The following is a 23,683-nucleotide window of genomic DNA, read 5'->3' on the forward strand; positions in this document are numbered from 1 at the left end:
CAGGTATTATTAGTCTGACTACAGTGTAAATTGGTTTGACCTTTTTCTCAGGTGTCCATGGTATTTGAAAAGTAAAACAAAACTATTTAAGAGTTTTATTTGGATAAACCATATGAATCTGCATTTAAATTGACTCGAGTTCAATATATTAGTAAAAGTTTAGATAAAATAACAGTTTATTAAATGGTTCAAAAATAGATTGGGCAAGAATTGTTTGCTGGTTTGTAAATAAAGATAAACTCTTTCCTGTGCCTTAAGGAATGTGAACCACAATTAAAAAAGTAATCTTAACTCTAAATATGTTTGTTCATTGTCTTACAGAGGCCTTTTCTAAAGATAATATCTTGCTGGTGCAATTGTTTGAAGCTGTCACGTTTGGTATAGACATAAATGCTTTTGTCCTCAAGTTACATGCCTAGTGATCTCTACAGACAGTTTAGGGAGGGCATGAGTGCTTTGCACTTTTTAATCAGTTTGAATTGCACCCTGCTCTTTTCTGTCAATTTTCCCTAAATAGAAGTCAATGCTTGTATGGTGTTCTTACAAATTTGCCTCTAACATGCTAGAATGCCCTTTTTGATCTGGATTACCATTGCCCTTTTTAAAAGCTACATGGAACACTATGCTTAATTGAACTTTGGCGCATGCATGTTGGTTTCAGTCTGACCACCTTATTTGTCCTTTGTCTGTCTTATTATGTCTTAAAGGATGAGTTGATCATATCATTGTCAGAGAATCATATCGTGTTGGTCTTGTGTAAAATCCCCCTTCAAAATTAGAAATGACCATAAAATTGAAAAGGAAGAGTCAGCATGGCTCCAAATATTAGAAGTGACACATTCAAATCTGTAGTGAACAATGCAGTTTGAATGCCCCTTTTCACATTATTTCCCCCTGGACTCTCTGATGACATTAACCCATGTTATCAAGGGTCAGATCCAGATACTTTGAAAAGGAGGTGTATCAGCCAGGATTCCTCAGAAAAAGGGGGTGGTGGGACATTATTTGCTATTTTTTGTCAATTTTACATATGAAAATGACAAATTTTCTAATTAAAAAGGGAGTGCCAACCTCCTGCATCCCCTCTAGATCTGCCATTGTTATTATGAATCCAGAATGATCCCTGTTTTCTAAGCTTAAACCATATAATACTAATGTTATTTGTTTATGATTGATAAACTTTTCTCTTTTTCAGCTGGAGAAAGACTACAGGTAAAGAATTTCTTCCACGAATCAGCACTGACTGAACATCCAATTGTAAGTAAACTGGTAACATGTATTAATTTGGTATTTTCAAATGAATTAAGAAAAGAAATTAGTCCCATTATTACATGCATGAAGGTTGAATAAATGCTTTTTGGGGAGGGGGGGTGAGGGTATTCATATTTTGGTTATTCACTCTTTCCAATTAATTATCCTATTATTATTACATGTATACTCAAGTGTTATGACTGGGTTGTATATTTGAATTCCCTTTTGTGTAGGTCATTCTCTCCATCCAAATTATTTCAACTTTCATTGGACAGATTGTTTTCAAATTCAGTATGTAGCTTTATATGGTGCATACATTTTAAGCGATTTTTTGTACCAACTTCCTGTTTCGTGGGACTTTCCCATTTTTCACTAGATATTTGGGACAAATGGGGTATGTGAAAGTATTATTGTACCAATCATTGTGGTTTGCATGGGTAGGCCAAACCACAAAATTTGGTTACCAACGAAAAGGAGATTTCCATTGATGTGTATACTAAAGACCTTAAAACTACAAATTCAAGAATTCTTCATTGATACACGAAAATTGGAATCCACGAATTTAAGTTCTTTCACAGTATACAATGCATGAAACTTCATGTTTTTAGAGTCAAAAGTAAGGAACATTTTTATTCCTTTAAGGTTTTGGCCAATTTTGATACAATGTTCATAGTAATTATATTTTTTTCTGGTATCTTACATTTTGTTGTTTAAAGGATGCATGACATTTGAATCTTTTAATTTGTTAATGAATTGTTATTGAATTTAATTAATAACTTTTAGCTTTTTCTGAACAAACTAATAAGGCACATATTTATTTGTAAATTTAGGACAGAGTGATACAGGTGTGGAAAAGAGGGTGGTTCACTTAAGTATGCTATATCTGTTAGAGGCAGTTATTACTGAAGTTAAATTTCATAAATTTCGTATCTTTGAAAGTCAGCACAGAGCTTTACATGACTAAGTACCATAGCACCCTCCCCATTTTAGGCTAGCTTTAGCTACTTCATGTACATGTTACTTATCTTGCAGAGACATAAGTTGTCAAAAGACTGGTTCATTCCTACTGCTATGAAAAGGATAGAAGTCACAGGTGTCTATGGTGATAGGGTAAGTCAATATGTATACTTTGTTAATTTATAAAGTTATGGTGGTACAAAAAATAAATGTGTATTTAATGAACAAAACTTACATTATGTATATTAAAACAGTCCAGTAAGGCAAAAAATATATATAAATCGGTTTAAAGTTACATTGGATGAAAAATAGGGTAGGTAGGTAAAATCATTTTATTTTTATAAATTATTTTATATAGACACTTATGGGAGGATTTCATGACTTTGATAGTGCTTGACTAAAAAATGATAGTTTAGCAGCATTTCAACAAAAAATACATTAAAATGTCTTAGGGAAGGCAGAAAAAAGGTAGTTAGGGTCACCTTAAACAGACATATTATTCTTGGCCTAACGTACACATAGTTATACTGTTACTAAATACATGTACTAGTACTAAATTTTAGAATTAAAGATAAGGACAGGGTGCTTGCTTTGTTATTGATCTAGTATTTGACAGGTCAGAGAATTTTGTTTTTCTTTCCTGTTCGTTTTCATTTTGGAATTTCGTTTGTAGTTTGTCACTGGATTTGAAAAGTTTGATTACTGGTACCCTTCTTAACATTGTTTCTTTTGATTTTACTTTGCTAAGTTATTTTTAATGTTTTTTTTTGCAGGCCACACATGTGATGACAAGATTCCCTGTGAATGGCATGCATAATGTTGGTATGTAAAACCTACAAAAGATAGTCATATCAAAATGTATTTTTTTTTATCTATCGTTTACAAGTATTGTCTCATCTGAGGGTTTCTCCTTGTTGCTATTTATTCTTATTGCAGCTAACAATAGACTCCTACCAAAAAACTTGTGGTAACCCAATTACATCTTTTGATAAAATACCTCTGTTTATAGTGTTTTTTATTTCATAAAATAACTTCATAATTGACTTCAATTTATGTAAGTGTAATTCTAAAAACTCTCAGATAAAATGCTTACGCTAGATATTAACCTATAAAGAAGCTGCTCATTTGCTGACTTTAAATTTGTTTTCTTTAGAAACTGATAGAAGAAGATTGAAATACCTGTCTTACAGTTTACAAGAAGATATGTTAACAGAAAAGAAATATGCTCACATGTAAGGCTTTAATATGTATTTGTACTGGGATGGATGTCAAAGTATTGTAAATAATATTTCCTTGCATTTTATAAAAAGAACGTTTAAAGTGTATACTTAAGCTAGGATTTGATGGAAATTGAAATAACATTAAATCTTCTCTATAATTACTGAAAGTATAATATCAGTAAAAAGTAAATTACGTAGTCTTTGTCATACTGCCATATTTGGGTGAACTTGTAGTCCTGTGGTTGTCGTTTTTTTTTATGTTCATTATTATATGTTTTACATTTTTTCTATTGATTAGGTCCATTTTTGTCTTTTATGAACAGTTTCACATCAATTATTTTGGGGCTTTTTACAGCTTGCTTTATGGTATGGGTCTTGTCTATCACTGAACACCGTGTGGTGACCTGTAGACATTTTAATTGATTGTTGCTTGGAATTTGGTGGAGGACTGTCTCATTGGCAGTCATACCACATATCCTATTTTCTGACAATTTTGTGGTATCACATATCAGATAATAGTGAAAGAAGAAGCAGATTGTTAAAAAACACAGATTTGATACAATATATTTTTTAATTTCAAGACCTACAAAAACTTGTCAGATTTTACAGGATTTTCGAACACCTGTAATAAGGCCATTCCAAGTTGATTTCTTAGTTCTTAGGATAATTTTCATAAGAAACAATGAGATTGAGATGCATTTTCTCTTACCATTTTATCGTCAAATAAAACATCAGGTTTTTTTTACATTGATCACAACCAGAAAAAATATAAGGGAGATACTGTTTAGCTTTTGCTTTTATTTTATTTTCAACCTCTATAAAGGATATGAACGAGGGCCTGATTACCAAGAAAATTGTATTTAACTAGCCTAGAGTTCTATTTATTTTAGTGATTACCAAGTATTGAAATACCACAAGACATTTTTGGAAGACATTTTGACAGTACGTCCACAAGACAGAGAAAGATGTAACATGTTATTAATGTTACTTGTGGTATGTATGTGGTATACATTGGAGTTTTAAAATGGAGTGACTCCACTCTTTTTGTGTGTTTGTCTATTTGTTAGTCCTCTCAAAAATTATTTTAATAAACTGTCTTAATGAGTCAGGGGAGTGTCTGTCCATTTATTCCACTTTCGGTTAACAATTGATAAAAAAACTAATTATTTCATTACATAATGTGTGACATCTTGTTTTTCAATGGTATGTTAGAGCTGAATTATTATTAAATTCAGTTTCAAGTTTCCAAATTGATCTTGAAGTTTGTGGGCTTCAACATATATGTCATACCAGTAATTCATTTCTTCTGCTCAAATGACTTTTTAAATAGTGTAAATGACCTTTCTCCTGGTAACAACCCCTCATCATTGTGAATTACACAGACAATGGGCACACAAAATGCTTTAAGAACAAACACCGACTAACCTAAACTCTGTAAAGGGAATAAAGTGTAATTTATTATAACATATAATACATAATATATTCCAAATGAAACACTTAACCACATACAGTAAAAGAAACATAAAACTTAACCGAACCGATCAGTAGTATGTTGTCATGCTGAATGAATAATATAAACAAAAGCCCACCAAAAACCTGAAATATTTTGAGTGGGAAAATATAAGAACGGGTGGAACTGTAACAACCACCCCACACAAATGATGCAAATACCCAGTAGAAATTAATTTCATTCTAATTCAATACTTCCAACTGGATGAAATTTTAATTTCTTTCAGCACCAGTTACAATTGTGTTGAAATCAGTGTTTATTAGATAAGTCACATATCATTTTTTAAATGTTACAGGTACAGCATGCTAAAATAAGAATAGGTATGGGGAAATGCAATAAATGCACCAGTGTTTAACCTTTACACAAATGATCAATTCTTGAAAGTTGTGATCATTGAACTTAATTATACCCGTGGCACAAAAATGCTTAGTTGGTTTATAGAAATAACTTTGTCTGTTTCTCTGTGTATATACATGTATGTTGTACACACAAATTCTTCTTAACCACCTAATGGATTTAATGAAAACTTATAGGAATGATAGAGATAATTATTGTCTTATGCAGGCAAAGGGAGATAATTCAATCTAAGCATTTTATATATGTCATTTATCATTTCTCTTACAGGCTTCCTTAGAATTTGTCATGCCAACTCACCTGATGAAAGATACTCTAGAAACAACGAAACTTAGTAAAATTGGGTATGTCTGTATATGTTAGTGATATGTAGACTCTGTAGAGTTAGAGAATATATTCTTATTGAAATATCAGACAAAGAGAATTTCTTCATGGTTGAACTGCTAAATTTTTCAGACTTTCTCAAAATACCCCCTTGAGAGAATGAAATTAAGATAGAAGCATATTTTTAGAAACTATTTTGATAGATTATATGATATCTGTAGGATGAAAATAAACTGTATTCAAACTGTTAAAACCCTTCCATGATGCATGCATACAATTAATTTCAAAGTTTTAAAATATATTTTGCAAATACAAATTTAATGATTCTGTTTTTACATTACAGAAACGTATTTACAATGGACCTATTTTTACTACCCAGGGATATACGATGTTCTATTGTGTCAATATTGTTAGGTGCTGTTAAAGTTGATAAAGATGATAAGGAGGTAATTTGTTAGTGTAATAAGTTCGGAAATGATGTACAGAATGATAATGTGGCAGTTCATGTACACTGTAAAAGCTTATGTATAGAATTGAGTATTTTAAAATATATAGAGTGGTCTGAACATGTTCTGTAACCATTATAAAATATTATATCATAGTAATTGTTAGTTTTGGTAACTAATGCTTAAGGTTAGATCTAACTAAGCTTGATCATCCTGAAGTTAAAGTCAAAAATATTTTACAACTTTTAAATAATTTCTCACAGCCTTTAATTATGTATTTCTTGTTTAGATTAGTATTTTAGTACAGAAACATATTTTTATCTTTTTAGGATGGTGGTCTGTATGATAAGTTATATCTGTGTCTGTTTTACACAATATCAGAGCTTACCAAATTAAGTCATGCCTTAGACAAGAAAGAATGTGCCATAAAATCTAAACTCAACACATTGTAAGTATACAGTGATGTAAGTTGTGCATTGACACCCCAATTAAAGAATGTTACTAATAAACTTTCTCCATGGTCTTGTAGTAGCAGGTTTGACTGGAGTACGTGACGTTGTGGGTTGATTTCCAGCTGATTTAAACCAAAGACATTAAAATTGGAATTCACTCATTCTTCACCAAGCATGTGGCATATTGGTATAGACTGACAACTGGTAGGGTTGGAGTCTGTATAATGCACCTTAATGACATCCCTTTTTCTGAGCTGTTGCTTCTGTGAGCTAGCACATTAATAATCTTAGTCTGTTGAACTAGTCTAAAGCAGGGTCTGTTCAATCAATCAAGTATTCTTATTCAGAAATGCATGAAAGATCTGCCATTGGACATTCAACAGCAATTGATAAATTGTTTTAATTGAATATTAGGACATGATTTTGATATCTGTGTGAGATATTATTGTGATATATTCCTTTATTTAAAGGAAGATAGTTCCACTTAGGTTGAAATCTCCTAGATTTTTTTTCTATTTATAGATACAGGGATTACAAGTGTTTACTTGCCTCAGAAGTTGTACAGTTATTGTGTATTGTTCCCTCCTTCTTTGAGTATATAACCAAAGATATGGGTAAGTTGTTAAGTAGCTGTCTTTGTTAGAATCATGCAAAATCTGAAAAATGTGATACACCCCAAAAAAAGGCTACATATTTTTATTTTTGTAATTAAGTTGTTTTATGGGTCTATATTATGAAATGTGTAATTATTCATTCAAATCTGCCTGCTCTAAGAAGATAATCAACATTGAAAATCCAATAGATTCTATTGTATTTGAGTGTCATTTACAGAGTTATCTCCCGTACTTTCGAATTGTACAGTGCATTCTATACAATATTTATCTCCTATGAGCATGGGTTATATGAAAAACCAAATGTTAATTTCTGTTTACCAAAGCATTTTAAACAAAATGTCAAAAATAAAAATATGTAGGCTTTCCAACCATGTATCACATTTTGCATGATTCTTAGCTAGAGTGCTACTTAATTCAGAAAATATTGTGTGCATTAATATTATTGCTGTTTTCATTCTAGTTGAAATTTTAATTTTGAGAAAAATTTTATTGTTGATTTTGCAGATATACTTTTAAGTCATGATAGAAAATCTCATTTTAGTGTCATTACTTACTTTTGTGACATATTATTTATGAACCATGAAAAGCTTAATGTTGAAAAAATACATTTTTTTGTGATATTTTACCCTTACGACTGCATCATTAATGTCAATGGAAGTTTTTGTTATTGCCATTTAAAATTCTGATTTTACAGTATCTAAAATTGAGTAATTTTTGTGTATGGATAATTGTACAATTTATTCCCATTACCAATATACTTAAAGGAAAATGTAGGTCAAGTCCTGTTTGTGTCCTCTTCATCATTTTCTTTCATGTTGCAGTGTGCATTTTAATCAATATAAGTTAAAATGTATTTTAAACTATAAAAATAATAACCCACTGGACTAATTGATTATTATAAATAAATTTAAAAATAACTTTATAATAAAGCAGTCATAATTGGGTGTCCATGCGAGACCCATAAGAGTAGTCAAGAACGTTAAAAATCCCCTTAGTAGTAGGTTAATTGATTAAACTTTTTTGAGTCAATCAAAGCAAAATCTCAGATATATTAGAGGAGTAGTTTACAATTTTCCATCTCTCAAATACTTTAATAACGCTGATTTCGAGTTCATACTTTTCTGTAAGTCTTCTTTTTAGTTGTGTTAGTGAAGAATCTATCCTATATACCTTTGATCATTTACACTTTCAGGTATAATGAATTTAGTTATAACTGCTACTGGTGACAAAGATGTAACAGATAAAATAAATAAATTATCAGTGGCTGTCACAGAGGAAGGGGTAAGGTCATGTTGTAGTTGTCATCCTAGACAAAATAATTTGAAAAAAATTGTTTCTATGTATAAAATTGTCAAGCATGATGTAAGAATTGAATGAAACACAAATTTTCGAAACTTACATTTTATGTGCATTGTGTAACCTTTATTGGTAAGGGATTAAAAGTATTGACAAATTTGTTCTTGATTATGAAAATAAAGTTATGCTTTCAAAAATATATTTTCGTTGTCAAGAACAAATTCAATGTCACAAGATAATGTAGTTATTTGTTACCTAATCTGAAAAAAGTAGCCTTTGAATGACATTTTTATCCCCCAGTTCTGTAGGAGAAGGGGTATACTGTTTTGTCTGTGTGTGTCATTCTGTCATTCCATAACACATTTTTCATAACAAAATTCACATTGTTCTGTAAAATTTTATAAAAAGCTTCATATGGGTATACTGAATCATGGAATGCATTGTCTTACTTGCATGACATCAACTATGTGCTGAAAAGACCTAAATTTTCCTTATACAGTGGTAATATTCAAAATTTTTATCAAATTTTTCTTGCCTACTACTAATCACAGGTTAATGATATATTGTATTGAGCTTTCTATAGTAATGTTGTATTGTGGGATGTGTTTTCATATTCATATATCAACTTTCTGTTTGCCAAAAAAATGTGAATTTTCACTACTGAGCCATCCCTCACATATTTCCTGTTTAATGTTTTTCTATATAGGACATTTCAGAATAGTGCAATTTGTGCTGTTATTGTAGGGTGATGTGAACAGACTATATGAAGAGTTATCTGCCCTTCTGCTACAGAAGGTCCAGGAGCAGTCAAGAAATATAAGTAATAAAGCACCGAGAATGGCATCAACTGATGAAGTCCTAAATGTAAGTAGTTGATATTTTGATTATGGTAACTAAAATGGGCCATTTTATATCAAAATTATGTAATACTGTAAATTTAGAAATTATCAGGTGCATTGATTATTGTGATTTGTAAGTTTTGCCAGAAAATGCTACTTTATTTTTGTGGTTATGAGAAAAATACTGTACTGCATCAATATTATAAATATTTATATAAATCAGATTTTTGTGAAAATAAAAAACACTGCAATATTTTCTGATATTTTTTATTTACAAATAATAAGAACATCTTATCATGAATACAGCATTAATATGTTTTTAAGTATCAGTCCATATAAAATTCAGACACTGATTATGGTACAGGTGATTCTGATGTAGAAAAATCCACCAAACAATGTTTTTTTTTTCAGTCTTCAGATGCTATATCTTTAGGTAACATTAGGTTCCACTATATAGATAGGCCACTGCAGATAACTTTATGACATTTGTGGAAATAAAGCTATATTAAGACACTTAAGCAAATCCAACATTTTTTCCCGGTAAAAAGTATATATTTTTCAAAACCTTACATTATGGAGATCCTTGAGAAAAAGATAGAAATTATTTTGTATTTTTTTATGAAAATCTGTAGCCATGGTAACATAATGAAATTATACATCAGTTTTCATAACAAAGTTTGGGTGTCTTCCCAAAAGCCATTGTCAAAAAACAGGTTTTCTAAAATATAAGGCACTTAAGAACTGCCAGAAAAACAAAGTTTGCATAGTATTTTTGTAAAAAAGCAGATGAAAAGTGTACCTTTTTCTGCTCATTTGTTCATGATTTTAATTCTTAAAGTTTGTACGAAATTTTGCATTTTTTGAAAAAACAGCCAGTTGGTGCGGGAAGAGAACCCAATCCGGTGAGGACCTGAATGTTTCCGGATATCTTAAAGCATGCATTTTACACGTCTTTACCTTCACAAGGTATAAAAATGGTCTAGCCCTTTACACTCACTGTTAGTACTTGAATTTATAGAAAGCTTTTATCTACAGTGGGCTCATTTTTTGTTTTATTAATGTTTTTTTTTATCTATCACAGCATACAAAGCTGTCTTCTGTGAAATCTATAAACCCTGTAGATGTTGCTGACTTCCACATGAAAGGTATAACTAGTCCTGAGAAAGATCCACCAAGAGTTATGAGTGCTAGAAAAACTGCTGATAGATTTCCGAGTAAGTAGATACAATTTGGAAAGTTGAATGATAAAATAGAAGTATAGAGGAATGAAGATTACAAGTGTGACCTAAAATGTTATTGAATAAAAGCGATTTACAACATTCTACTGTTTGAACTATCTCAATCAATAGTGAAAAATTCTCTTTCACACCATGAAGGTTTAATTTGCTTTAAAGGTCGTTTATTGTGGTTGTCTGATAAATCTGTAACAAAATAACTTCTGTTTTCAAGTTAAATCCTTTACCAACATATAAAACTGTTATTAGTCCTTGTCTGGATGTAGTAATTCAGATAAAGATCTCACTGTTACATGTATACAGTAGAACTTCACTTGCTCAAACTCGGATGGCTCAAACACCAAGGATATCTCAAACACAATTCAAAATACCAAAAATTTCTCCTACGTAATCAATGTAAATAAACTTGGGTTTTCTGGAACACTTGAACTGACTAGCCAGTCTGTGGGGTAATAAATCTTAGAGAATAACCCTCACTAACTCAGACTTGTCAAAGAGTTATTTTAGGGAATTATGTCAACACTAGTTAAATAGTTTTATTTAACAAATAGTCCTACTCAAGAAAGATAACTCTTTAAAAGGTTAAAAAAATAAATGTACCCTTGATATCAGAATAAAGACTTACATTTTGAACTTGTTTGTGAACTTTGGGATGCTTATTAATGACACATTTTCTTTTAGGATTAGGAGATTCCTTGTTGTTGGGACCTCAGGTAACTTATTTATATATTTGCACCTCTTTTTTTTTCAAAAAGTGATAATGTAAATTTCTTTTTATTATTTTTCTGGAATGTAATTTTTGTATCTGTTTACTGTCATAAAGTCATCTTTTTAGCATAATAATTCCACTGTTACTTTAAAATATTATTTATTTTGTTGTATTTTTTTCATGATTTGGCTGCATTTTGTACATACTTGTATCTATAATATTTGAAATTAATATATCTTTAGACTATTCTATTTGCTAATGGTAAAATGATAGTTTTATCTCAGTTCTACAAAAGTATGTAGTCATGGAATAATACATTAAACCCCTTTCTTAGGAATAAGTACATAATTTGTATCCTTGCTATTAAGTTGCTTTCAATTACAGACAATGGGTAAAATAGTTTCCTTACCTCAGCCCTTTGTTGCTTTGGTTTCTATGGACTCAGTTCCAGGTAAGGTTAACAACAATGCGTGACTGTAAGACACATTGTACACAACTATTATTTTGGTGTATTAATGGGGTTGGCCTCATCACTTATGAACATTCATTTTTTATACCCCCGATCCACAAGTAGTGGTATATTGGAAACGCCTTGATCGTCTGTCCAACTATCATTGCAATTATCTCTGCTTCCAATTGATGGATTGATTTAAAATTTTGTGTGGCTTTATCTAGATGGGGCATACATTGTTAGCAATTTGGGATGCTGTCTTATATTTACTTCCTACTTACGAGGGGATGGGGGTATCCGTAGCACAACACGTGCAACTTCATGTTTATTTTTCTTAAACAGCTGCTAATGGTGCTATGCAAAGTAAATTGAAGAGTAGTGAGGACCATTATACCTATATCAACATGGACCAACTGATGTGGGACCAAGGTCTTAAGTTCTGGAAACCTAAAGGGGCCATTGGTGATAGGTAATTACATTATATAGTTACATATTATTGCTTCTGTAGGCCATTTGGGTTTTTGATTGTATGCTGACTTCGTTAAATTTCGTAGAGACTTTGGATTTTATGATATTTGGCCTAGAAAACATTATCTTTTTTTTAGACTTATGCAGACAGTTTTTTAAGATAATTGTATTAAGCTTTGACTTATGATTTTTTCCTGGTAAATTTGTGACTTGCTAGTTTTAGATGTATTGGCATTTCATGTAGATGCATCAATCCAAATACTTAGAAAATTAAACCTTTAGGTATGAAAAAAAATAAAAATCAAATTTACAATATTTTCCAAGTATACCTGTATTGTATAAAATGGAAAGCAAAATAAATTGAAGTGGCCCACATGATTAATTTTGCAATTTGATGTATAAGATATAAAACAATGTCATCCAAATAGAACATCTTTTACATAACTGATTGACAACCAATGGAAAATTCTTTTAATTTAAATTTGTATATTACACATATTAACATGATAAGAAGCAACATTAATTTCTGTTAATTAATTTCAATGAATTTTACAGCGTATTTTACACTTTGAATGAAATAAACACTTCAAGGTAAAAGTGAAAGTCTCATATATATATATATTGTACCTTTAACAAGTGGAAGATGTGCCCAAATAGACCTACCTACTACCAATTTACTGTATATATCATGTCAGTATTGAATACATGTTACATTGTACATACTTTATGTGTAGGTAAACTTACTTTTTTCACGTCATGGCAGTTGTGTATCCCATATCACTACAAGGTTTTTTGTCTTAATTAGTGATAGAGGTGTATGCAACTACTGTGAAAGTACTTTTATTCGTGGGTACCAATTTTGTAGTCCAGGTAAAAATCTTCAGTTCATAGATTCTTAAATTCATGGTTTTGACAATTCTATCATGCAAATGAATTGGAAATTTCCTTTTCGTTAGGAAAAAAGTTTCATAGTTTACCAAACCCAAGAAAACCATGAAAATTGGTACCCACAGATAATAATACTTTCACAGTACATGTATCAAGATGTTTAAGGAGTAGTTGTTCCTTCACTTAAATATATGTAATAAGTTTATCTAAAATTTTAACATTTCTAAAAGTGCAAACCATAAAAAATATTTATGTTAAAACAAATTGTTTTCATTAGCAACAGTCCTGACATGACTTCATGATTCATACATTGGAAATGATTTGACATGGAATTTTCAATATTTTATTCATTCTGAAACCATTACAAGTTGTTCCAACTGTAGTAAATCACCTAGATTGTATCAAACAGCAAATAAAAAAGCTGTAATATTTAACCGATTTTAACCAAATAATCGCAAAATTTTAGATAAAAGCTAAATTCAGTTATGTGTACAATGTGGACCTAAATCAAATTTAACCAATACTTTAGCCAAGTCGATTGCTCTAATACTGATTTCATGTTTTATAAAAGTAACAATTGCTTATAGCTACAGATTTGTTTGATGCCATTAAAATGTACCTGAGGTTGAATTGTGCTAAGTTGTCTCAGTTGAAAGAACCGCAGGGTTGATTTCACTATTTAATATGCATGTGGTTCTTTGATTTAAAAAATCATAGAGTAAAAGTTCTCACTACTTTAGCAAGTTCTCATAAACCACATCAAAGCAGACAGTTTTTATGGGATGGACTGACAATTGTTTGGCTAGGAGTCAGAATAATGTATTTAAGTGGGGTGATATGCCTATCTGAGGGCTGTTGCTTCTGTGTGGTTGGACAATAAAAATCAGGCTCGGCATGTTTTACAAGTACAAAGTATGGTCATTTTGATTGGACAAAAGTTCTTGTCCTGAAATGCATCAAACATCTATGGTACTATATGACATTAAACCACAAACAACGAATCAATCTCAAACCTCAGGAATTTTGTTCCAACTATCAAATTTAACAAACTAATAGTTCAATTACTACTTTGATATTCCTGTATGTATTTAGAAACAACAAATGAAGAAGTATCATCAGAAGATCTGTAGCTATTGACCAACATTAACCAGATTTAAGTCTCTTGTTTGTATGTGATCCTTAAAATACTGATGTTAAGTGTACATGTTTCATTATAACTGAGTAAAATTATGTGATGTTAAGTGTTAACAGATTGAAGCCTTTATGTACTACACATGTGTCTACTGTTTATAAGTGTTAACAGATTGAAGCCTTTATGTACTACACATGTGTCTACTGTTTATAAGTGTTAACAGATTGAAGCCTTTATGTACTACACATATGTCTACTGTTTATACTTCAGTTCACATTAGAGAAAATGTTTAATATAATTTTTGGTACAGTAAAACCTCTATAAACAGAACCCCTTTCGGACTGTAGAATTTGGTTGGTTTGGACAGGTGAACGATTTATCCAGGTTCAAAATACATTTAAACTGACACAATGGGACTTCAAATCTTGTCTGATTTAAGCAGGTTTTCATTCAATTTAGGGTTTGGTTAGACAGGTTTCACTGTATTGGATTTTTCTGTATCTCTCCAATTTGTTTAGAATATACATGGACAATTAGAACTTTAGAAATACTTTTAACTTTTCATTGTTTATTCTCTTGAAGTTGCAAAGGATATTGTTATGTTACCTACTACTGTAAGTGTATTAATTTTTGTGGTGCGAAAAAAAGAAGTACTTATGAAATTGATTGTTGAAACTGTATAATACAATCATTTTTGATAATTGAAAATTGATACCTGCGAACATATTCACTTGACAGAATCCCTGAAAATTTAAATTAACAACTGCGAAAAGTAATACATTTACAGTAACTGTTGTAAAACCTTGTTGGTACTAAAAAGTTAATTTGATTCAACAAATTTCAGCCACTTATCAATGATATATATGAATATATTAAAAGCTTTTCATGGTCTTATATCAAAGGTTAAGGTAAAATGGGTGGCAAATTTCATGTTCCTTAATTTCTGCATGAATGATAGTTAGCTTGAAAACCCCACACAACTGCAGTATAAACAAGAACATTGTCTTTGTGTTTGTAGATGTGTTTATTGCTTGTCATAACTAAAATTGATTTGTGTTTTCAGTATATTATTGGAGTATTTAACCAACTTTAGATCACCCACAAGGTATTGAGAATCACTGTTGTCATTTGGTTAGCTCCCTTTGAAGAATTCTTCACCATATGAAGTCAAGTATTTCCATTGTGTTCAAATTTGAAGATTTTTCAGCTTTGAGATTGCAAAAATGTAATTTTTCTTTAAAATATTGATGATAGAAAATTTAACTCTTTCAGCCATTTAAATTGAAATTGTCATTGCATGTAGGCACATGGAGCACTGATCTAGTTTTGCACTTAATAATTTTGCTGTTGATATAACAATACAAGTACATGTAGAAGAAAGACAAAGATGATAGGTAGTTCACTTAACAATAAAAATAATTGGTAAAGAATTCTTCAGCATGTTCCAAATTATCTCCCTTAGACCATATATTTCTGCTTAATTACCACAACTTAGTTTATTATTATTTCTTGTATGTAAATTTAGTTCCTATAGTTTACATACTTATTATATTTTAGGAATTAGATTTGCATGCCTTTTCAGGTGATATTTTAATAATAAATATAAACAAAACAATCATGTGCATGTATTAATTATGTTATATTACTGTTTTAATATTTATATATGATCTCAATTTCATATAAAACTTTTCTTATCTTTCATCTTGAATTGAATGAAATAATCAATCATTTTTTTTATTTGTTCTTCCTTCTTTCTTTTTGTGTATATTTACAAACTGACCTCCTACTAAATTATTTTATTTATAAAATAAATTGCTCCTACAGTAAAAACTATTAAGCATTTTGATTGTTGTCTATAAAGGTGAACACTTTTATGTGCAAAGATTTTTTAGGAGGCTTTGGAGATTCCAAGCTATTATAAGTTATTTTTTGACCAATTAGTCTACAAATTCACAAAATTTTCCAACAAAAGGGGGAGGGGGTTAACCCCCAGATAACTCCCTCCTACATCAATGATTCTTGTTGTGAAACACCTGATAGCTTTCTGACATGCATCTTGGGTTCCATGTGCTATGCATGTCACCTTTCCCATCATTTTTCATCATGATTTGTATTGTGCATCTCCCCAACCAACCCAGCTGGCATCCTGGGCTGGCATACATGTATCTCTGGGTGAAAATCTGTCTCAAAAACCTTTTGCATTTCTTCCTTTACCTTTTGTTGGTTAGTTATGAAACTTATGTGTTAATGAATATTATGCCCATAAAATATTTGTTGTTTTTTTTCCTTTTTACTGTTTTTAAGATAAGTATTGATATTAGTGAGACAGTGGCAGTTTAATTTGTCTAGATATTATACCTCCATCGTGAGACATAACGGAAATGTTCTTTTCATTGTAATTTGTTGAAAATTGTATAATACATGATAAATTACGTTAATAATTCTTATTTCTGTTACATTATGACTAACATTATAATTCAAATCATATAATATCTGTACTCTGTTATTAATTTTTAATTAAACTTTCATTCTGCATGGAACCTTTGTTTTCTATTTCAACGATGCAGAAAGTTAATTTTAATTTGTAATGGAATTGCTATATTTGTGGAAAATTAAACTCATTCTTCACACACTAATTGAACCAGTTTTTATCTCAGAATAAATTGAAGTTGAAAAGTTGAAATTCAATATATTTACAGGCATGTATATGGATATCTTAGACATATTACCCTTATATTAATAGCATGATGATTTGGAAAAAAAATACAAAAAATGTATAAATATAATCTTAATCACAATTATGATTTATATGCTGTCATTTTACAGATTGACCATTCACACTGTAGAAGATTTACAGAAGGAACTTGAACGGAAGGCCAACATGGCAGACAAGCAACCAAGACCTAATTCTCCTGATTGGCAGTCTGGAACAGAGCCCCTTATATATTCCCCCAGACACCCTCCTCCATCAACTGCACCTCCAAGACCTAAGGTAGGATAAAAATACTTTCTCTTTTATACACACCTGTAGACACCCCATCCCCTCCATAAACTTCCCATTTATGGCAGATTTTTTTTATAGGTGTGAAATTTGGTGACATCGAGGCGAAAAAATGTGCAAATAATTTTGACATTTATAATTTTGGTGGATGCTAATGTATGCACTGAGTACTGAAGCCCATAGTAAATATTTTTCAGAATTTATTTTGGCATTTTCAGACAAACTGCTAAAATGCATTAAAATTATCCACCCATGGAAATTACTTGCTATATGGTAAAAATTCTCAGTATCGTTTTCAACTTTTTTTATCTTTGAATTTCCTTTTTGACCCATTATATATAGGAATAGCATTACATGTATAGCATTATTACAATTGTAGTTTTATAATTGAAGGATGACTGAAAAGTCTTTTTTGTATAGATATTTACCCTACATTAAACTGTGTACTCATTCAGTACTTTAAAATTGAATATGACATGTGTATACATACTTAGGTGTATGCTTTGAGTATATTTTTACTGTACTCATACATGAGTTAATGCTTTGAGTGTATTTTAATTTGTTGAATGTTTTAAAATACAACTTACAAACTCATATATTAGTGACTACTTTGAGTAAAACTTTTGTGTACTCACACAGCAGTTGATTATGGGGATACTACCGGATAGATTATTCCAACATTATTGTGTGGTGAGTTAAAACCAGATTTTGGACTATAGCTAGATGAAGTATATGATGATTTATGTAGGCTTGGATTTACCTTTTTTTTTCAGGTCAGTCTTATGTGAATTATTTTTTCCAGACTTTTAGATATGTCTGTATTAATGTAAACTGCTTCTTAAAACACTTGAGGATTTGTTGGATTATTTGAAACAAATTTTGGAGGATTGATGTTTATTTTTGATGTTATATACAAGCATACATTTATGTTGATTGTGTGCTAAATAGATGTTACGGTTTATTAATTTGTAAAAGTAAATGGTAAAAGCAGAATTTTTTTAAATTATGATACAAAAAAGATCATCATAGTTAGTAATTGAATGGCTTGTGTTTGATTTTTTATGGATCTCCCCCCCCACAAAAAAAAAAAACAAAAAATTGTGGTCATATAATGGTATGGTGCTGACCTCATCCCTGTCTCCCCAGACAGGGCTCAGAAGTAAGCATTTTCATGATGTCTGGGCAATAACTTAAAATTGTACAACAATATATCAGACATATACTACCAAAGGAAGTTTGGATGTTGTTATCCAATTAGGAATAAGGGGCTTAAAGGGGCCAGAAACAAGAATTTCCTGATATCTGGATGATAACTTAGGTACAATAGATGTATTTCTTTGAAATTGTGCCTCAATGTGCCATGCATACAAAGAAAGGTTTGGGTTGATTTTGGAGGTTGCGACTGGAACCATTTGGGAATTAGGCTTTAAAAAGTGTCCTCTTCAATATTGGTAAAATTCTTATCATGTGTTAATATTTTATCACTATCAAATTCAAAGCTGTAGCAGGTTGAATTGTGTGTCAGTATTAGCCCAACTGTTCAGGGTTCTACCACTGCAGTCATATCAAGCTGCACCCTGCAAATCATTTAATTATAACCTCTACTTGCAAAGTGTTTCTTTTGTATTCATTAGAATTTTTTGCTAGTCTAGTGTTGTGAATATTACTTGCAGAAAAAAAATTTATTAAAAAGGTTTGGATAGTCAACATTATTTCTTTTTATATCTTTTTGTCACAAAAAAAGTTTTTTTTTTTTTTAACTGACCATCTCTTCCCCCCCTCCAAAAAAAAAATAAAATAAAATAAACCCCAATAGGAATGACTTAGTAATGAAAAGTCAACATTGTATATTAGTCTTATTCTTGTAATTATGAAAAGTTTTTAAAAATTTTTTTTGACCGTTCCAAAAGACCTAAATAACGGCCCTTCTTAATTTCAATATGTTAAAAATCAGGAGTGACAAAAATCAAGAGAAATAATGAATTATTTGTGTCAACAATATATTTTCAAAACATACCTTTTGCTGTTTACATTAGCTAGATGTTCATTATTTGTAGTCAAGTCATGGACCCCCAAGACCTATGTCATCATTACTGAAAGAAAAACTTGATCTCAAATTAGATTTTAGTCGGAGAACAGAATCAGCAGCAGGTTTTCTGGAGTCAAGAAAAAGCAGTGAAAATATTACAAAACCAGGTTCTCCAGCTGTAAGTACTTAGTCTAATAAATATTGGAAAGTGGAGTAGTATACGGTTTATATCAGTGCATCATTTTATTTCATTTCAATACAAAATTTCATTATTCATTATCATTGTGTGTTTATTAGGGCCCTGCCACTATGTGGCTGATGTCATATAGTACATTGTAATCAGTTTTTCTATCCAGTTTTTCAATCCATCCATAACAAATTGTGTCCAGGCTTTTTGTCTTTTGGTGTAGGTTTTTGATATTTGGCATGATGGTAGATCAGCTCAAAGATGATGTGTCACATACTATTATTGATGAACTTTTACCTTTAACTTTGACCTCAAGGTCAAATTAATGATTTTGCAATACAGATTCCTGTCCCTGTTGAAACATTTGTTGTACGATTTTGATATTTGGCATGAGAGTAGATCAGCTGAAGATGTTGTATGTTATATTGTACCATGGTTGAAGACATTTGACCTCAAGGTTTTAATTAAGGATTTTGCACTACAGTTTTGTGCCCCAGCTGTAACTTTGTTATCTATTGGTGTAGCCTTTTGGTATTTGGCATGATAGAAGATCAACTCAAGATAAAGTGTGGCATACCATAGTTGAAGACCTTGAACTTTGACCTCACTGTCAAATAATGGATTTTGCAATACAGATTCATTTCTTGACTGTAACTTTGTTGTCTTTTTATGTAAGCATTTGGTATTTGGCATGAAGGTGGATCAGCTTGATGTGTTTCTCTAATTTTGAAATCCTCCATGAATCACTTTTAATTAAGCTACCACAGCATCCTTAGAGATGGTTTGCATCTCAATGTTATCTAGTTAAACTAGTGGTTCAGCAAGTGAAGTTGTTTGGCATCTATATTTTGACAGGCCACAAAAGCAGCTCAAATATTTGTATCCCAGCACTATTGCACCTTTTCTCTAGTAACTTAAAAAATTCTGAATAATGGAATACTGCATGCAATGTTTTTTTTTCAGATTGTACTAATTTAATGAATTATCTAATAGGATTCATAAAATTAATCCATTACTTGCAAAATAAACTGAGTGCCAATATTATCAATGTTTTTTATTCTGAATTCAAATTTTCACAATGTGAAAAAATGTCTATCAAAATTTCATAACTGCTTGTGATCTGAACTTTTTGATACATTTAAAAATAATTACGACAAATAATCAGTTAAGCTTTTCTAGAACTGTAATGTTATAGATATTCTAGCATGTCCTCTAGATAGTACAAATGAAACATTTTATGTTTTCAAAGTTAAAGCTTTTTAAAAACATGAACAAGTAACCTATTAATCCACGATATTGACTGACATAAATTTTGCCACTTTGCAATCAGTTATCAAAGAGTTTGGTACTGTATTTACAATAGCATACCTAATACAAATATATTTGATTACAGAGTGAAGAAGTAGAAGAATCTGCAGAATGTTATCAATGTGCTTTAGAGGCTGCCATGACAACAGAGGAAAGGGAGGTAAGAATTCATACATAAGTTTTATTGCTCATTATATATCTACATGTCACCAGCTTGTTTTCTTCCCATCTTTGGTGGCTGTAAATATTTAACCACATTTTTATGTATCCTCTTCCCAATTTGGTGGAGAGACATATGGTTTTCCTCCTGTCCATCCGTCTGTTCATTACATGTATTGTAAGCCCAACTCCTCAGGAACCAAGGAACCAAGGTTTGACACTAACTTTTATGGCTAGGTATCCCACAGAACTATATTAATTGATAAATTAGGTAGTCCTCAAAATTATTTTCCAGTCCAGTTTTTAGGACAATTAAATTTAAAGATTTTAATTTAGATGGCTCAAAGGATTCAAAGTAGTCCTTTCTCAAATTAGGTAGGCACAGGACTACAGAACCAGTGTTATTGTCAAATACTGGGAACTACTGAAAAGAATTTTACAAAACTTGGTGGGTAGTTAGAACAACTGACATATTTGTGCATATAACCAGGGAATAATGATCACTTAAATTTTGTTTGAGTTAACCTCCTTTAACTTAGAAATTTCCAAAAATGTACTTCTTAAGCAATTTGTATCTTTTAAGTCATGAGACATGGTCAATAAAAATACACCATATTTATTTGTGCCTATTAAAGGAAAAGTTTTGTTGGAATTATGCCCCATTTAAATCATAAGAAATTCTCGAAAGGTACAAATGAAGCATCTTGTCAGTGAAACTCCTCTTTACCTGCTGAACCGAATTTAATGAAACTTTGTAGGCAGTGTGGGTATGATATGTAAGAGTGTCATGAATTTGGGAAAGTTCTTGTGTTATTCATTTAAACTTGATTTTATTTGTTCTTTTAAAGCTTAATTATTGCATAGTTTTTCATCAACCCCATTTAAAATCTTACTGGAAAGAAGAAAGTTAGGTAAGGACCCCTTGAGGCCTCATAATTTGGGCATGAAATTTTATTAAAGCTGATTTCTAGGTAGTAGTAGTATAGTAAAATGGTTGCAAACACTGAATATAAGATGCTTTTGACAAGATTTTTGACGTTATTCCAGAAATAACGGTATGCATTTATGACACTTTTACAAACTTTAAATTTTAACTTTTCTGCAATTTTTAAGGTGGCTTCTGTGTGAAACAGAGGCCACACAGATGTTGACTCAATATATTTTTACAGGAGTTGTAACTGACAATTATACACAAAATATATGAAGCAAAAGAGTCAACAACCATGTGGCCATTGTTAAAAGAGTAAAAAACTACACAAACTTAAGTGTTTTCCAGCCTTTGTAACAAATTTTCCCAATTTCGGTGAAGTTTGAAGGGCATATGTGACCGTATATGTTTAAAATTATTACCATAAACCAATCAAATCAACTATAAAACACATTAAAGAGCTGGAGAAACTACTTAAAAGTTTCTTCTTGTAAACTTTGTTTTTGGGGCTAAATTTTGCCCTTACCGAACCAAGTTTTTTGCCAATAACGAAAAATCATTGTCATACTTATACTCCCCTTTTTATAGTTTGTCTTTCTTGTCAGTTCCACTGTCCATCATAAAAATGTGATTATCATCTAAAAAAATTCAGAGTAATTCCTTTGCATACATATTATGAATTTCAGAATTCTAAAATTACATTTCTCAAGAATAAAATCGTAATTTTTGCAACAAACACGAAATTTGTCAACCTGCAAAAAAAAACCAAACAACAACAACACTTATACAGTATCAATAATAAGAGAGAAATAGAGGTTCTCAGTCCAGTTTACGTACAACTAACAAAAAAGATTACAATATTTATTCTTACATACAAGGTATTGTATTACATTGTATTAATACCATAAACATCATTGATAAAGTAAACATGATTTTGCTGTTTTACACAATAATTTCATGAGAAAAAAACGGTTACTCAATAAAGGCATTCACTGTTGGTGATATGCATTCTCATAAATCATTGATATTGGAGGTAAATGGTCTTTTACTGCATTTTTATAGTTCTCAAATTTGTATTTAAGTAGCACTCAGCATAAGAATCATGCAATATCTGATTCATGGTTGGAAAGCCTACATATTTTTATTTTTGATATTTTGTTTTAAATGTCAAAGCAAACAGAAAGTAACATGTGGCTTTTCATATAACCCTTGTTCATAGGAAATAAAAATTATATAGAATGCACTGTAGAATTCAAAATTAAGGGAGATAACTCTGTAAATGGCATTAAAATACAATAGAAACTGTTGGATTTTCAATATGGATTATCTCCTAAGTGCAGACAGATTAGAAGGAATAATTACACATTTCTTCAAAAAGACATATTAAGCAACTTAAATGACAAAACTGAAAATGTGTAGCCTTTTTTGGGGTGCATAACATGTCACAGTGTTGCATGATTCTTACAAAGACTGTTATTTAAATCTCGGGTGATAATCAGTCATTGTTGACTTAAATTTCACTGTAATTTTAATGACACCTTGCGGTCGTGAATAGATAGGTATTTAACTTTGTCAAAGTTACATGAATTAATTCCCTTTCCAAACAAATATTTCTTTGAGTAGTGATGCGGTCATGTTTTCTTAATCTGCCGTAGAGTATACATAGAGATAACTGGCCCTATTAATTTGAAACAATTTTAAACAAACCCCACAAATGTAACTTGTCAATCAATGAATATTGTCATGTCAAAAATCCATTTCATTTGATAAAATTTATTGATTAGTATACTTAGTTTTAAATGGTGTCCTTTTCCTCTTTGGACATGTTAAGTGTGTAAATATACACCACTAATGTTTGAACAAAACTGTTTGAAGTGACCATGAGGGTTAAAAGCCCACATTGTTTTGAAAATTTGAACCAAACA

The 23,683-nt window shown here is 30.8% G+C and overlaps 1 protein-coding gene across 13 annotated transcripts in view; it reads left to right on the top strand.

The window, feature by feature from the left end:
• The window catches only part of LOC148628743 (uncharacterized), a 69,019-nt gene that overhangs the window by 11,736 nt on the left and 33,600 nt on the right, over positions 1-23,683 (top strand). For 10 of the 13 annotated variants that reach the window (XM_088593831.1, XM_088593771.1, XM_088593837.1 and 7 more), the window contains exons 6-25: positions 1,196-1,257; positions 2,284-2,361; positions 2,982-3,030; positions 3,362-3,440; positions 4,319-4,421; positions 5,563-5,636; positions 5,960-6,062; positions 6,392-6,510; positions 7,037-7,128; positions 8,321-8,409; positions 9,169-9,288; positions 10,345-10,477; positions 11,180-11,211; positions 11,592-11,658; positions 12,001-12,127; positions 12,682-12,717; positions 15,210-15,251; positions 16,973-17,138; positions 19,205-19,354; positions 20,757-20,831. In XM_088593831.1, the coding sequence (XP_088449957.1) occupies positions 1,196-1,257; positions 2,284-2,361; positions 2,982-3,030; positions 3,362-3,440; positions 4,319-4,421; positions 5,563-5,636; positions 5,960-6,062; positions 6,392-6,510; positions 7,037-7,128; positions 8,321-8,409; positions 9,169-9,288; positions 10,345-10,477; positions 11,180-11,211; positions 11,592-11,658; positions 12,001-12,127; positions 12,682-12,717; positions 15,210-15,251; positions 16,973-17,138; positions 19,205-19,354; positions 20,757-20,831 (1,796 nt within the window). The remainder of the gene's footprint in view (positions 1-1,195; positions 1,258-2,283; positions 2,362-2,981; positions 3,031-3,361; positions 3,441-4,318; positions 4,422-5,562; positions 5,637-5,959; positions 6,063-6,391; positions 6,511-7,036; positions 7,129-8,320; positions 8,410-9,168; positions 9,289-10,344; positions 10,478-11,179; positions 11,212-11,591; positions 11,659-12,000; positions 12,128-12,681; positions 12,718-15,209; positions 15,252-16,972; positions 17,139-19,204; positions 19,355-20,756; positions 20,832-23,683) is intronic. The other 3 variants (XM_088593805.1, XM_088593778.1, XM_088593826.1) reach the window with 3 other exon arrangements.

This window comes from Perna viridis, chromosome 1 (genome assembly GCF_037379345.1).
Source record: "Perna viridis isolate PV_CMFRI_1.1 ecotype Kerala chromosome 1, ASM3737934v1, whole genome shotgun sequence".
Lineage (NCBI taxonomy): Eukaryota > Metazoa > Mollusca > Bivalvia > Mytilida > Mytilidae > Perna > Perna viridis.